This window comes from Balearica regulorum, chromosome 9 (genome assembly GCF_011004875.1).
Source record: "Balearica regulorum gibbericeps isolate bBalReg1 chromosome 9, bBalReg1.pri, whole genome shotgun sequence".
Lineage (NCBI taxonomy): Eukaryota > Metazoa > Chordata > Aves > Gruiformes > Gruidae > Balearica > Balearica regulorum.
This window is the reverse complement of record NC_046192.1, coordinates 24,195,441-24,207,833: the sequence shown is the minus strand read 5'-3', so window position 1 is coordinate 24,207,833 and position 12,393 is coordinate 24,195,441. Positions and strand designations below refer to the sequence as shown.

Sequence of the window (12,393 nt, the reverse complement as noted above, 5' to 3'; positions counted from 1 at the left end):
GCTGAAAACTAGTGTAGAAGATCACTAGAGTGTCACTTTGGAGGGAATATTGCATTCCATTAATTAGTAATTCCTGCAAATGAATAGATTAGCTGAAAAAAATCCCCAAAAGCACTCTTGGAGAAGAGCACCCTGTGGTATTTTTTTCTGCTGGATTTTCTACTGATGGTCATAGAAGGAGCCAGACGCCCTGGTTCCAGATATATGTGCCCGGGGGCTCTGAGTCAGAAAGACACTGAGGAGTCTGGCTGAAATCTCAAATGCATGTAGTTGGTTGCTACTTGACAGTTGAGTTGATGCAGAGAAAGCATCACAGGGCTCTGTTGCCCACTGTCCACAAGCAATGCTTTGGCTCAGTCTGCTTCTAAATAAGCCCTGTGGGACATATTCCTGTAGATGACTGCAGAGATTTCCTCTGGTGTCGTTTATGCAACAGCGACTTGACCACTGCTCTAAATGTACAGGCGGCTTTAAGAACGTGCAGCCCTTAATACTGGGAAAACCCCTGTGTACTGACTCCAAATCCCTGAGAATTGGTAAAATGTCCACGCTGGCATAAACTGCAACCTAATGGGCATCAAGCAGATATCCTGCACCCAGCCCCTGCGGTGGCTGTATAACCCACTGCTCAACAGGCAGCAGAGCAAAAGGAGTTTCTGGAGGTGGGGGATGAATCTGAGCAACAGCTCAGGAGTTTCAGACCCAGAATCTGTGCATCGGATGAGTAATGAATGAGCTCCAATGTTCTCACAAGTGACAGCAACATTAAAAACTTGAGATTTTCTCTTTTTAAGAGGACAGAGTAACAGTTGTTTGGCTAAGAGGCAAAAAATAACCTATAATCAGGGTCCATACAGGTCCTGTCAGAGCAGCACAGAGATAAGGACATGAACTCTTGTTCTCCTTTTGCAATGCCCACAGAATGATCAAGTTTCAATCTTGAAACCTTACTACTGCCCTCAGTTATATCTGCAGACCTTTGTTTCTGCCAGGGAGGTTCGAGTAAGTGAGGGTAAAACCTGAACAACATTAGGAGTTGCAGGGACACGATGCTGAGAAATATCAACTGTGCAAAGTAGAGCTTGCTAGATTAGCAGGTACAAAAATCAACACTGAATGAAGGTACGCTCCTGGTTAGACCAGGAGTGATGAAGAAAATAAACAGATAGTCCCCAACGCCAGTGCTGGCATCGCCTTTGAGAGCAGGCCCACCCTTCAGAGGGGGTGAAGGAGTCGTGATAATATTAGACTAATCTATTCACCAAACAGCTTTCAGAGAAATAGAAGGGCAGAAGATAGACAAATACAACCATGGCCAGCTCTCCTCCCTGGCTAATGTGAAGCCGTCCTGGATTTCAAAAAGATTCCAATGGAGGAGAAATCTCCCTAAATTTTTGCTTAATTTCAATGATACTTTCTATTAGATTAGACAGTAAGAAGTGGCTAACCATGAATGTCTGGAGCCATTGTTTCATGCGAATAATCTTCACTCTTCATGAACAGTAAGAGCTCCTCCCCTGGTTCAATATCTGCTACCACCCTGTAGAATATCTGGAAAGAAAAAAAAAAAAAGAAAAAAAAAGAATAAAAAAAGAGAAAGCAATGTGACTACCACAACAGGCAAAGAGGCATAAACCGCTGCCGGTGAGTATTACAGGATCAAAATCGCGTGGCCAGACCCTGCCCCGGTGTGGGTGCTGGCTGCCGTTTGCTGGAGAGGTGCCGACTTTGACTACGGCAGGTCTGCTCCTTCCAGCCCCGAAGCCGTTGGGGCTTTGGGCTCTGCGAGGATAAAAAGGATGATTGCTTTCAACAGCCTCTGCTGCAAAATGAGCTGTGTGATGACTGCAAATATCACCAGCAATTTACATGCTTAGTTGTACCAAACCCACATACAAAATTCCCATAAAACACATCCCTGAGTGACCCCTGAGGGACATAACCCCTGTTGCACTGGGAAAAGCTACTAAAACCATCCTGAGAAGATGCTGCTGATTAAACCGTAGGCATCCAACACCCCCCGTTTCAATCATCTATGCAGCCCAGAAAGCTGTGAGGCTTATACAAACCAGCACGCCTGGTTATTCCTTAGCTTCAAACGGGAATCAAAGGAAAAATCAGTCCTGGATGAAGAAATGCTGCCAGCAGCCAAAACCGCTGGTGGTGACCCTGGCCGGTGGCACCTGGTCCCTGCACAGGTGACATCGGGCTCCGTGCTTGTCATTGCGAAGGAGCCCGGCGGACAAGCAGGGAGCTGCTCCCTTGGGTCCGTGCACCCAGAGCAAGTGCGCGCCGGCACCGCGAGGCTCTGCCACAAGGAAATTCCCAAAATCCATCTGGCTGCTTTCTGTCTCAGCAGGAAATGTGAAGAGCACTAAAAAGCTCCACGAAGCAGCTCAAATAAATATTGGTAACTTCCTCAGGCCTTGTTAAACAAAAACACATGACAGCTATGTTTCCTACGCTAAAAAATGATGCTTTTGCCTTTTCTCAGTCTGATGTATTTGTGAAGGTTTTGCTCTCAAACTCTTAACTCTCAATACTCATTTCAGTGCACTGGGAGAAAGGCAGACTATCACTTCCACTGCTTAAAATCAGACACACGTGTTTGTCACAAGGTAGGTACGGGTATCTAGAGATGCGGAGTATTTTCCTTGCCAGGTCCCACGTGAACCATCACCCATCAGGTGGCCCCGGCAGCCAAGCACATACCGATGTCCTCCAGGAGGTGGCCGTATAGCCTAATCGTTTCTTTCCACACAAGCGGCCTTTGCCCACAGATATGGGCTAAATACCTAAAAATAACTAAGATGCATTTCCTCAGATTTGTTTTCTTTTCTTTGCCTTGTCCCAAAAACTGCTCTGGAGGAGGCGTGCAGGGGAGCGGTGGTGCAGGCTGCTGGGGCCAGCTCGTCCCACCACCTTGGCGCTCGCCCCTCTCCAGGTGCCAGAAGCACCGGGCAAAGGCATCGGGCACAAGGTACCCATGCCACAACCTCCCGCTTATGGCTAATTTTCCCCATAAAAGCCAGGAGAAGGAGTTTACAGGCAGCCTGATCCACCCAGGCTGCACCTCCCTCCTCTTCCATGCCACCCTGATCGAACCGCCGGCTGGGTCTGCTTGGGCTTGCCATTTTTACCCCTTGTCGAGGGGATTTTGAAGTCCACTGAGTATTTTAGAGGGCGCAAGGGGCCAAGAGAGCTGTGGCAGAGCCTCGTGCATGTCTCTTCACGCAGCTGGGCGAATGCCTGGTACCACAATCCCCTCCGGAGCCGATGCTGCCACTGGTGTCGAAGGACGCGGGGCTGCTGCGTGGGCTTCAGTTGGCTGGGGATGCGGCTGGGGCAACGCAACTCATTTGATCAAAGGCCGAAACACGTTTAAGTGAAGCCAGCTTTTAACTCCCACAAATAAATCTGATGTCAGCGCCACGTCCAGTGAATATTTGCTTTAAGTGATGCTTGTTTTTCCATTTATTAAGATAAATGTATTGAAAACTAGCTTTTTTCTTCCAGAAGTATAATGGCCTCCACACATCTGAAAGGGAAGCTGCAGTCCAACCCGTGGAAGATAAGCCTGGTTGCTGGCTGGCTTTGGGTGGAAATAATAAGCGCATAGCATTGCACACTGACCAGAGAGACTTCTGCAGACACCCCTGCTGCAACAGAACCCATCTCCTGCTTGAGGTGGGAGCAGGATCAGGCCCAGCCCGCGGCCAGGTGGGACCTCAGCCATCTCAGAGGAACCGTGCCAAAGCTCCTGCTGTGTCCAGGACAGCTCTGCCCAGGACTTGCTTCAGTGCTCCCGGGTTTTGTGTCACAGTTGGGTAAACTCAGCTGTTCTTCTGAGGTCAGTGGTGGATCCACACCAAGGAGCGAACAAAAACCACAGCGGAGCCTTCTCCAGTACTTTTCCTGTCCCATCAAAGGTATTTTGATAGACCTTTTCACCTCCCGTCACAAAGTGAGGACACATGGACCGTACACAGGCATAAAGAGGGTCTTGTTTGTGAGGAGCTGTGCTGGGGTGCATCGCTTCTCTTTGGGAAGCCCCGGTACGATGCAGTATCTTTCTTGCAGCTGTGGGACAAACCCCTAACCAGGGTGTAAACTCTGCAGCCAATTGTCCTGTCTGCATTGGCATTTGAAAACATCAGCCGTGATTAAGCTACCCATCAGAAACTACCTGGCCAGCCTCTCTGTACCTCAGCGGGGAGACGAGATGGAGTATGCCCAAAAACCCCGTGGGTTAGGTTGAGGGATGTTTCTTTATTTTGCATCTCAGAACTAACTCCCTCCAAAACAAGGTCCAAGTGACAGATTTCCAGCTCTGGCATTTTCACATCATTATTGAAATACTGACTTTAATTATTATTAAATATAGCTTTTTAAATTTCTGTATGTACAAAAAACCCCCCACCTGCACTAACAGTTTATATACCAGACTGAGTTCGAGTGAGGATCTGAAATAAAACATACTGAACTTTAAACCAAAATGATCGTGTGGGTAAATTTAATCTGATTTTAATAGCTGTCCTTATTACTTCAACTGAAAGGCTTTTTTCTCACTCTTTCCACCTAAAAGCTCCTGGAATTATCCTGTCTGAGAAAAACCAAAAAGCTAACTGTGTCCCAAGGAAATGAACCACGCTGCCCGCGTTCTGAGGCAGCAGCAGCCTACCGAGGGCAGACGGCGAGGGGTCCTGCAAGCCCCCAGATGGGAAAGCTCATAAATCGCCCCCAGCCCTGCAGGTCCCCTCCTGGCTGCCCTTGTTTTGCAACAACAGCAACCTCTACCGCAGGCAGGATTGCTTGTATTAGGAAATGGTAATGCAGAATAAATGGACTTTTCAAGTGCAAAGTCTGAAGATTTCTTGGATGCAATCCTGACCCTACTGTAATTAATGAAAGGCTTTAATTTTCTATCACCTCTTCAGCCAACCGAGCCCGTCTTGTTACCTGACTTTCTTGGGATAACCTGCGCTCCCGACACGCGAGCGTGCACCACTCTGCCTCGAGAAGTGCAGGAAGAGCTGCTGCACGGTAAAGGAACGACCGGGAGGGGGGAAAAAAAAAAATAGAAGCAAAGTCCAGATGCACAATTCACATGCCCTGGGATCAGCGGTGTGTGACTGCAGTTTATATAGAAAGAGCAAAATCGGATCCAGATCTGGAAACACTTTCAAAGTTCAGGGGGTCTGAGGTGGGGAGAAGTTGGGGGAGGCCTAACTCATCAGTCCTCTGTGCCTGCCTACACCGCAGGTCATATATTTATGCTACCGAGCAGAAGTAAAAGCTCCCAAACTGCAAAGCTGTAAAGGGAAAGGGGAGGGGAAAAAAAAAAAAGGAACACACACAATTTACTTTTAAATGGATGAATAAGGCCTCATTGTTATGAATCCCAGTTTACTTTTCCTGGTCAGGCACTTGAAATTTTATTTATGCTTAATAGACTGCATTTGGCATGTGTAAAGATGACAGAAGCGTGAATTATGAACGACCTTCAACCTATTCAGGAAGTTGTAATAATTGAAATAATAGCGAAAACGCACTCCCCGCGAGCTCGGGCTGGGGCCGTGCGCTCGGCTGCCGCCGCCGCCGGCGTGCTTTGAAGTGCCCCGGCCATCCCGCCTGCCCCAGTGAGACCCACACCGCTCTGTCTGAACCCCCCCTCCGCTCCCGTCCAGCGTGCCCTCCAGCCCCCGGGAAGGTTTAACCGAAGGATGCTGGTTTGGGGGGAAAAAGTGACACTTCAGCCACCGCCTGCGAGCAAAGGCACCGGCCGCTACGCGTGTGTCTGTCACGCTCAGCCCCGAAAAGGAGTTTATTCCATTGCACCCCACTAAACCCTTTAGTCCCGTGTACATGAGAGCCTTGGAAAACATTGCGCGTGCCCCTGCGCTGTCTGGGAAATTCAGATTTTAGGGCAGGCGAGGGATGCTGCTCAGTGCTGTTTGTACTTTAACCCTCCAGGCGATGTACTGAACTTACAGCTAGCGCCACGGGGGAAGGTACCGAGCGACTTCATCCTGCACCACGCTGGTGCAAGCGGGAGGACCGAGTGGAGGACCCACTCTGCGTGGCACAGTGGGAAGGAACAGAAGACCCTAATGGTGGAGCGCATCCCAGCAAAAGCCTGGTGAAGCCCACCAGCGCCCACAGAGCCCTGCGCTGCTGCTCCTGCACTGACATCCCACCCTGTGCCCAACGGGCTCCCGGCCTCCACCATGGGCCATGGCTACCTGGAACCCAAGGAAGGCATCGGCCCTGGCTGCCAGCCACTTTTGGGGGCTGCAGTGCCGGAGGGGAGCGTGCCCCGAGCCGGGGCAGGAAAGCGAGCGCCCAGAGAGGCGGCGTGCACACTGCCAACTGGCACTCACCTCCGCGCTGCTTCGGAGCGAGAGTGGAACTTGCCTGAAAAGTAAAACAAATTAAACGTCCAAGACTAATAACAAGTGTTATGTTCAAGGAGCTCGAACAAAATCAGGATTTGTGCCTGCCAGAAAAATGAGAAGGACGAACGGATACATAACCTCACGATGAGCCGTAATTAAGCGTTTGAGGGGAAAAAAAAAAAGAAAGAAAAAGGTCCAAACGGCAAAGCTTCAATTTTAGCTCCTGTGATGAACAACTTCTGCAGCTGGAGAACTGTGTGATGAAACCTGAGCCAGGTTCTTCTTGCTGTACTCAGGCAAATGATAAATTGAAACGAACTGGAGTTTTTTCAAGGGCTAACGTAGAGGAGTCCTTCCCGAGTGCTGTATCGGGCCCAAAGAAAACTTCAGCAAAAATCCACAGGAGAAACTCAGCAAGTGCCTGCAGGAGGGGTGGGTGGGAGCCTGGCGAGGAGGAGAGAACCCTCCCCATCACCCTGCTGAGATGGTGGGGGAGCACCGCAGCACCTCGGCACCAGGACTGTGAACCCTTTCCTTCCTTGTTTCCAAAACACCCCGAAACTGTCAAAGCAGATCAAGCAGGAGGGGCTGGAGTGAGGACGCTCTCCCGAAACAGCACCAGGAATTCCCATTTTTCCACCTCCTGAGGTAGAAGGTGCCTCCCGCTCCCCCGAAGGCAGGGGGGAGCTGCAGGATGTCCCTCCGCAGGGCACCCTCCTCCGCATCTCAGGGGCTGCAGGCCACCTCCGCAGTGATACTCATGTCTTCTTCCATCGTAGGTGCATTTCAGCCTGTGCGAAAGCCCTGGGTCCAGGTGAGGGGCTGCCACATCCAGCCGAGCAGCTCTGGTTCTGCCAAATCTCCTGCTCAGGGGTCACTGACCACGACACCGGACCACAACCTGTGTGTGTCCACCCGTTCTCCTGAGGTGACCTCACCACGCAGCTGTCTTCCAACATCCCACCTTCATTCACGAACCGCACGAAGCGTCAACTGAGTTGCAGCCTTGTCCTGGCTCTGCGGACATCTATAATCCTCTATACTCTTTCTGGCAAGTACACAAGTATGATTTGAGAGCTCTCGTCACAAAAAAAAAAAAAAAGGCATTTTTGCTTAGAGACGACGTGCCTTACTGCTTTTATTAAACATGAATTGTCAATAAAAAGCTTAGCGCTTTGCAGAAATGGCAACGACTAGTTGCCAGTTTTGGTTCTAAACAATTTCTTTCAGGTCACATCAGGACAGGCCAACGCGGAGAGCGGTAACGCCACTCGTGCGTTCAGCTCCAGACAACACAGACGGCCGTAAGGACCAGGCAGGCGTTTCACCCATCGCCTCGGCTCTAACTGCAGTAAGTGGAAAATCACCACCGATGAGCTCCTGGTTCCACCAGACCTAAGCTAGCACGACCCCGCTCCACTGGAGACAGATTTTCAGTGGGAGCTGGATTAAGCTTTATTTGCTTAATAAACTAATAACTCATAGGAAGAATCATGGCAGAATAGGGCCCTGTATGAGCTCAGCGTGCGTGTGCCCTCCTGACCCACAACAGCCAAAACCTTAATTTCACTCTCTGACAACAAAGCCTCAAAACTATTCCTTAAATACACAACTTTTGCAGGTGGCTGTGCGGCCAGGGCTGCCAGAGGAGTCTCGGCCGTTTTCTGCCTGCGAGCTGCCTGCCGCGGAGGGGGGGCAGCGGCAGTAAAATCTGAAACGTGAAGCTGTGTCTGCAGATTAAAAAAGTTTGTAAAACGTGTAAGATGCGATCAGAGCTAGTGAAATCTACAGCAGTAGGTTCGCTCGTGTAAGTTTATATCACTGACGTCGGGCACGTCGTGAAGGGTGTAATACTACTGGGTTCTTTCCCATTGCAGTGGCTTATACTTAAGAATAAAGAAACAAAACAAAACACACACACACACAAAAAAAAAGAACCCCAAAAACTTATTTTAGCACACACAGCAAACCAAAACCTCAGTAAACCGATCCTGAACCACTGGGAGTTTTCCACGGATAAAGCAAAGGGAATCTTCAGGAGCTGCTTTGTTGAGGGGGAAGAGACTTGGAAGCTCAGAGCAGTTTCACAGCGTTACGTGGCTGTATGACTGTCAGAGCTCTGCAAGCAATGAGCAGGATAAAAACAATATTCAGGAGTTTAAACTTCAATTGCTACCAACTACGTCTCTTGAAAGAAAAAAAGAAAAAAAAAATATTTTTTTATAGCTTGAAGGTGACCGTGATCCCAGCCTGAAAATGTGCCTGGAACGCGTGACAGCCTCTGACATGCCATTGCTATAGTCACTGCTGTATTTGCAACTGCACTTTCATTAACGTATATATTTAAAAATAATGCTTTTGCTGGGATGATAGTGCTGCCAGAAAGCCTAACAGGGCTAATCATTCTGAAGTCATTAAAAAGTTGAACTAATAGATGTTTAATGATAACAGAGGGGAGACTTCCAAGTTAGCAGAAACTGGTGTTGAGTCCTAACTGACTCTGAACTGAAAAAACACATTCCAGGGCAAGAACAGTGACAAGACTCTCTGCAGCTCTGCACACACTGTAGTTTCTTTGGGGAAAGAAAAAAAAAATGAGTGCCCTGTTTGTGGAATTTTATCATTCATATACATCTTGAATTACATATGTTCAGGTTCAATCGGGTATGACAGGACATAATAGGAAGACAGCAAAGAGAAATCCTAGATCAACCTCAGTTTATAAAAAAAAAAAAAAGCCAACAAAAAATGCAGTTTTCAAACCCTACTCCACCTCCAATCAAATGAAACACGAGTTGCATCCAGCATGCATGTTTTGACTGCATCCCACCATTATCGAGCTATTCATCTTAGAAAAGCTCATTTATACAGTCATAAGAAAAAACCCAGGCCTTTTGTAAAGTTGATCCTAAGTGATGAAACCTAACCTCAACCGTGAGTCGGGGGGTGGGGTGGTATGTCTCTGAAAAAATTCTAATAGAGAAAACAGCAAAAAATGTTTTTCTTTCGCTCTTTTTGTTAAATACAGAAGGTAGAGCTTAGCAGAGCGACGAGATTACACATCGCCCTGAGATTCATCTCAATCCTGCCTCGAGCAGTCTGGGAATCATACCTGTCTGTCAGTCAAGCTTGAATTTAGTAGCACAAACTTGTGGCCAGCATGAGGCTGGGAGCGCTGGCAGGATCTTTTACCTTTTCAGGTACAGCCCAATGTTTGCTTGTGAATTTTACAGATGAGTTGAAGCAATTAGAGGTGAACAATTACTGCTCATCAAGTGTCTGTGCCTCGGGAGCCAGCAGCGTCTCCCGCGGTGGGGATGCTCCCCGTGCGACCAGGGCTGCTGAGGTGCTTCTTATTTCTGGGGGAACTGGGGGGAACTGGGGTGCCCCCCCACCCCTGCACCCAGCACTGGCTGCGGCTCCAGCTGGGCTGGGGCCTCCTGTCCCAGCTGGGCTGCATCGCCTCTGCCCTCCAGCTCTAGCTGCAACCACTGATACACGTCCCCGGGCTTCATCTTTTTTTTTTTCTCCTTTTTTTTTTTCCTTTTTTTTTTTTCTTTTTTTTCTAGGAGCTACAGCAGCAGAGTGACCCACAGGCAGCCCCACGCAGTCCATACACAGGCACATATGCACGCTCAGTCCTGACTTGCATTTGTCACTCCTTGTACACGCACACGTTTGGCCATGTAATGTCCATTTCCCAGTTTGCCTTCCTATTATATTTTATATTACCCCTGGTGAGCTTGTGCCAGAAGAAAGCAGAAGGAGGAGCTGTTAGAAAGGCTTTTTTGCTTTAAGATTCGAGAGCACATTTTTAGCATTAACTTTTTAGGCTCTGGTCATAAAACGCTGGAGTACGCGTACAATTTTGTGGGTAAATGTGCAGCGTTTCCAGAGGGCCAAATGAACAACAATCTCTTGCTGACAGCGCCCAGCTCACAACACGCTACTTGAAAGACAACCAATTCTTAATTTGCAAATCTCAGCAACAATAAGCTATAAAAATATGGAATTATGAACAGCACAATACTGCACAAAATAAATAACAAGTCTCCAGTGAATGAAAGAAATTATTGGCAGCAGTACAGCCACCATTACCAAATCTCAGAAATGTAAACACTAAAAACAGAGAAAGTTACAAGCGCCATAACTTTCCTTCCAAAAATGTCAAAACACGGGTGCGTGTCTGCAGAGGTAGATGCTGATGTTTCAGCCTAGCGTGTATTTGCAGTTGCAGATGACCACTACCGACTTAAAGACAGTAAGTTGCTTTGACCAACGCACGTGATTCCACTTCTAATCTTTCCTATCTATACCAGCTCAATATATTTGAATTTGCTGTTTCAAGTAATCTATATAGTTTCCTTTTTGTATCACTGTTCCATAAATGCTCTGCATTGAGAATTTATCGGTTTCCAGTGTAAAGCATATTTCAACTTAGAAAAATGTATTTTGCATTTACTAATAACCTTTACGGTTTCTTTAGTTAAACCAGCTGCTATATAAAAAAGAAATTACAGCTCAGTCGGCTGGCTCATTCTGCGTTACATGTGCTCAGGGCTGAATTGTAAAAGTTGAAAATTTAAAAAAAAAAAAAAATTTCTCTCATAGTTTCTGAAAAAGTTATTTAAACCGGTTTTAAGCAACTATCTTGCATGAGCGAAATACATAATGCTGCTGGAAACAGCAGGCTGTCTCACATTCATTTCCTATACGTAAGGAATTTGATTAGAAAGAATGATTTCTAATTGAAGCTTTGTGTCTGGTTGTGATTCTTCTTTCAATACTGTCAAGGCAATTAAATCAGCTAAAGATAATCTTTAATGTTCACCTGATGCAGTTAATTAAGTGGTGAAAAATGAAACGCTGATTAAATGAATCAAATGCTATGTTGCAGGTAGCAAAGTTTAAATTTGAAACAGGAATTCACAATCAGTTGTTGCTTTGCTATTCTAGATATTTTACTTTAAAGAAGCATAGCTTTCTTAACCTAATTTCACCCATTAAAATATTTCATAACGGCATATGTTAGCTGCAGACTAAAGCAAAACCTGATTTAAGAAACACCTAATAACTCATCAGCATAATTGCAAACAAAACGCTTCACTGCGTCCTTCCTCTTCCCATCCCAGCCTTTCTTCCAACACACGAGGATAAACAACGTTTCAGACCAACAAACAGTGGATTTAAGTGCAATAAACGAAAAGAGAAAAAGAACCATTGAAGATCCTGGTTCAGGATTACGAGTTCCAGCAAAGTGTATGGGACAGCATAATAATATCTATGCACGTGTGCGTTCAAATCCAAAGCCCCATACACACAACTACATTGGTAGCATCATCCCCTCCGCTCTTTCCATTAATTTCACATCACAGCTTCTGACCAACAAAACCATTTAACGTAGCAATCCAAGTGGACTGGAACAGGAGCCAGAAAATGCTGCTAATTCAAAATCAGCAAATACTGTCTTTATATTCCTAAGAAAACAGTTCCAATTTTTATCAGGTATAAGATAAAAAAAATAAAATATTATTTATGAACAATGTGGAAAAATAGAAAATTCTTATTATCTGTAGCCCATAATAAAAAATTATTCTGTATTTCACATCTGTGCCTTATCTTTTGCCACAACAGCAAACAGGCCAAATCTGTTGTGCATTGCTGTGTAGGTTTTTTTTTTTCATTGACACCTTAAAGTTCCTTAAAAAAATAAGTCCAGAAAGTGAACGCCACATACCTGATCACTTATCTGACATGCAACAAGGTTGTGCTGATTGTAGCATCCAGCAAACTTGATATATTTGAGCCAGTTTCCTACATCTGGTTGACTGGCATCTATGCAGAACTTCACATTGCAAAACTCATCCAAGATCTAAAAGGAAGAATATGAAAGAGTAAATCTTTCTGTCGCTGTCTGGGCATACTAATCAAAAGATAAATCACAGGTTTCCAGATAAACAAATGGATAATAAAAATATAGGCATGTTTATGCAGAAAT

At 46.4% G+C, this 12,393-nt stretch overlaps 1 protein-coding gene across 15 annotated transcripts in view; it reads right to left on the bottom strand.

The window, feature by feature from the left end:
• Nucleotides 1-12,393, bottom strand: part of MECOM (MDS1 and EVI1 complex locus) — a 341,358-nt gene that overhangs the window by 34,580 nt on the left and 294,385 nt on the right. For all 15 annotated transcript variants that reach the window (XM_075761596.1, XM_075761608.1, XM_075761600.1 and 12 more), the window contains 2 exons: nt 12,133-12,267; nt 1,449-1,551 (listed from right to left, as the gene is read on the bottom strand). In XM_075761596.1, the coding sequence (XP_075617711.1) occupies nt 1,449-1,551; nt 12,133-12,267 (238 nt within the window). The remainder of the gene's footprint in view (nt 1-1,448; nt 1,552-12,132; nt 12,268-12,393) is intronic.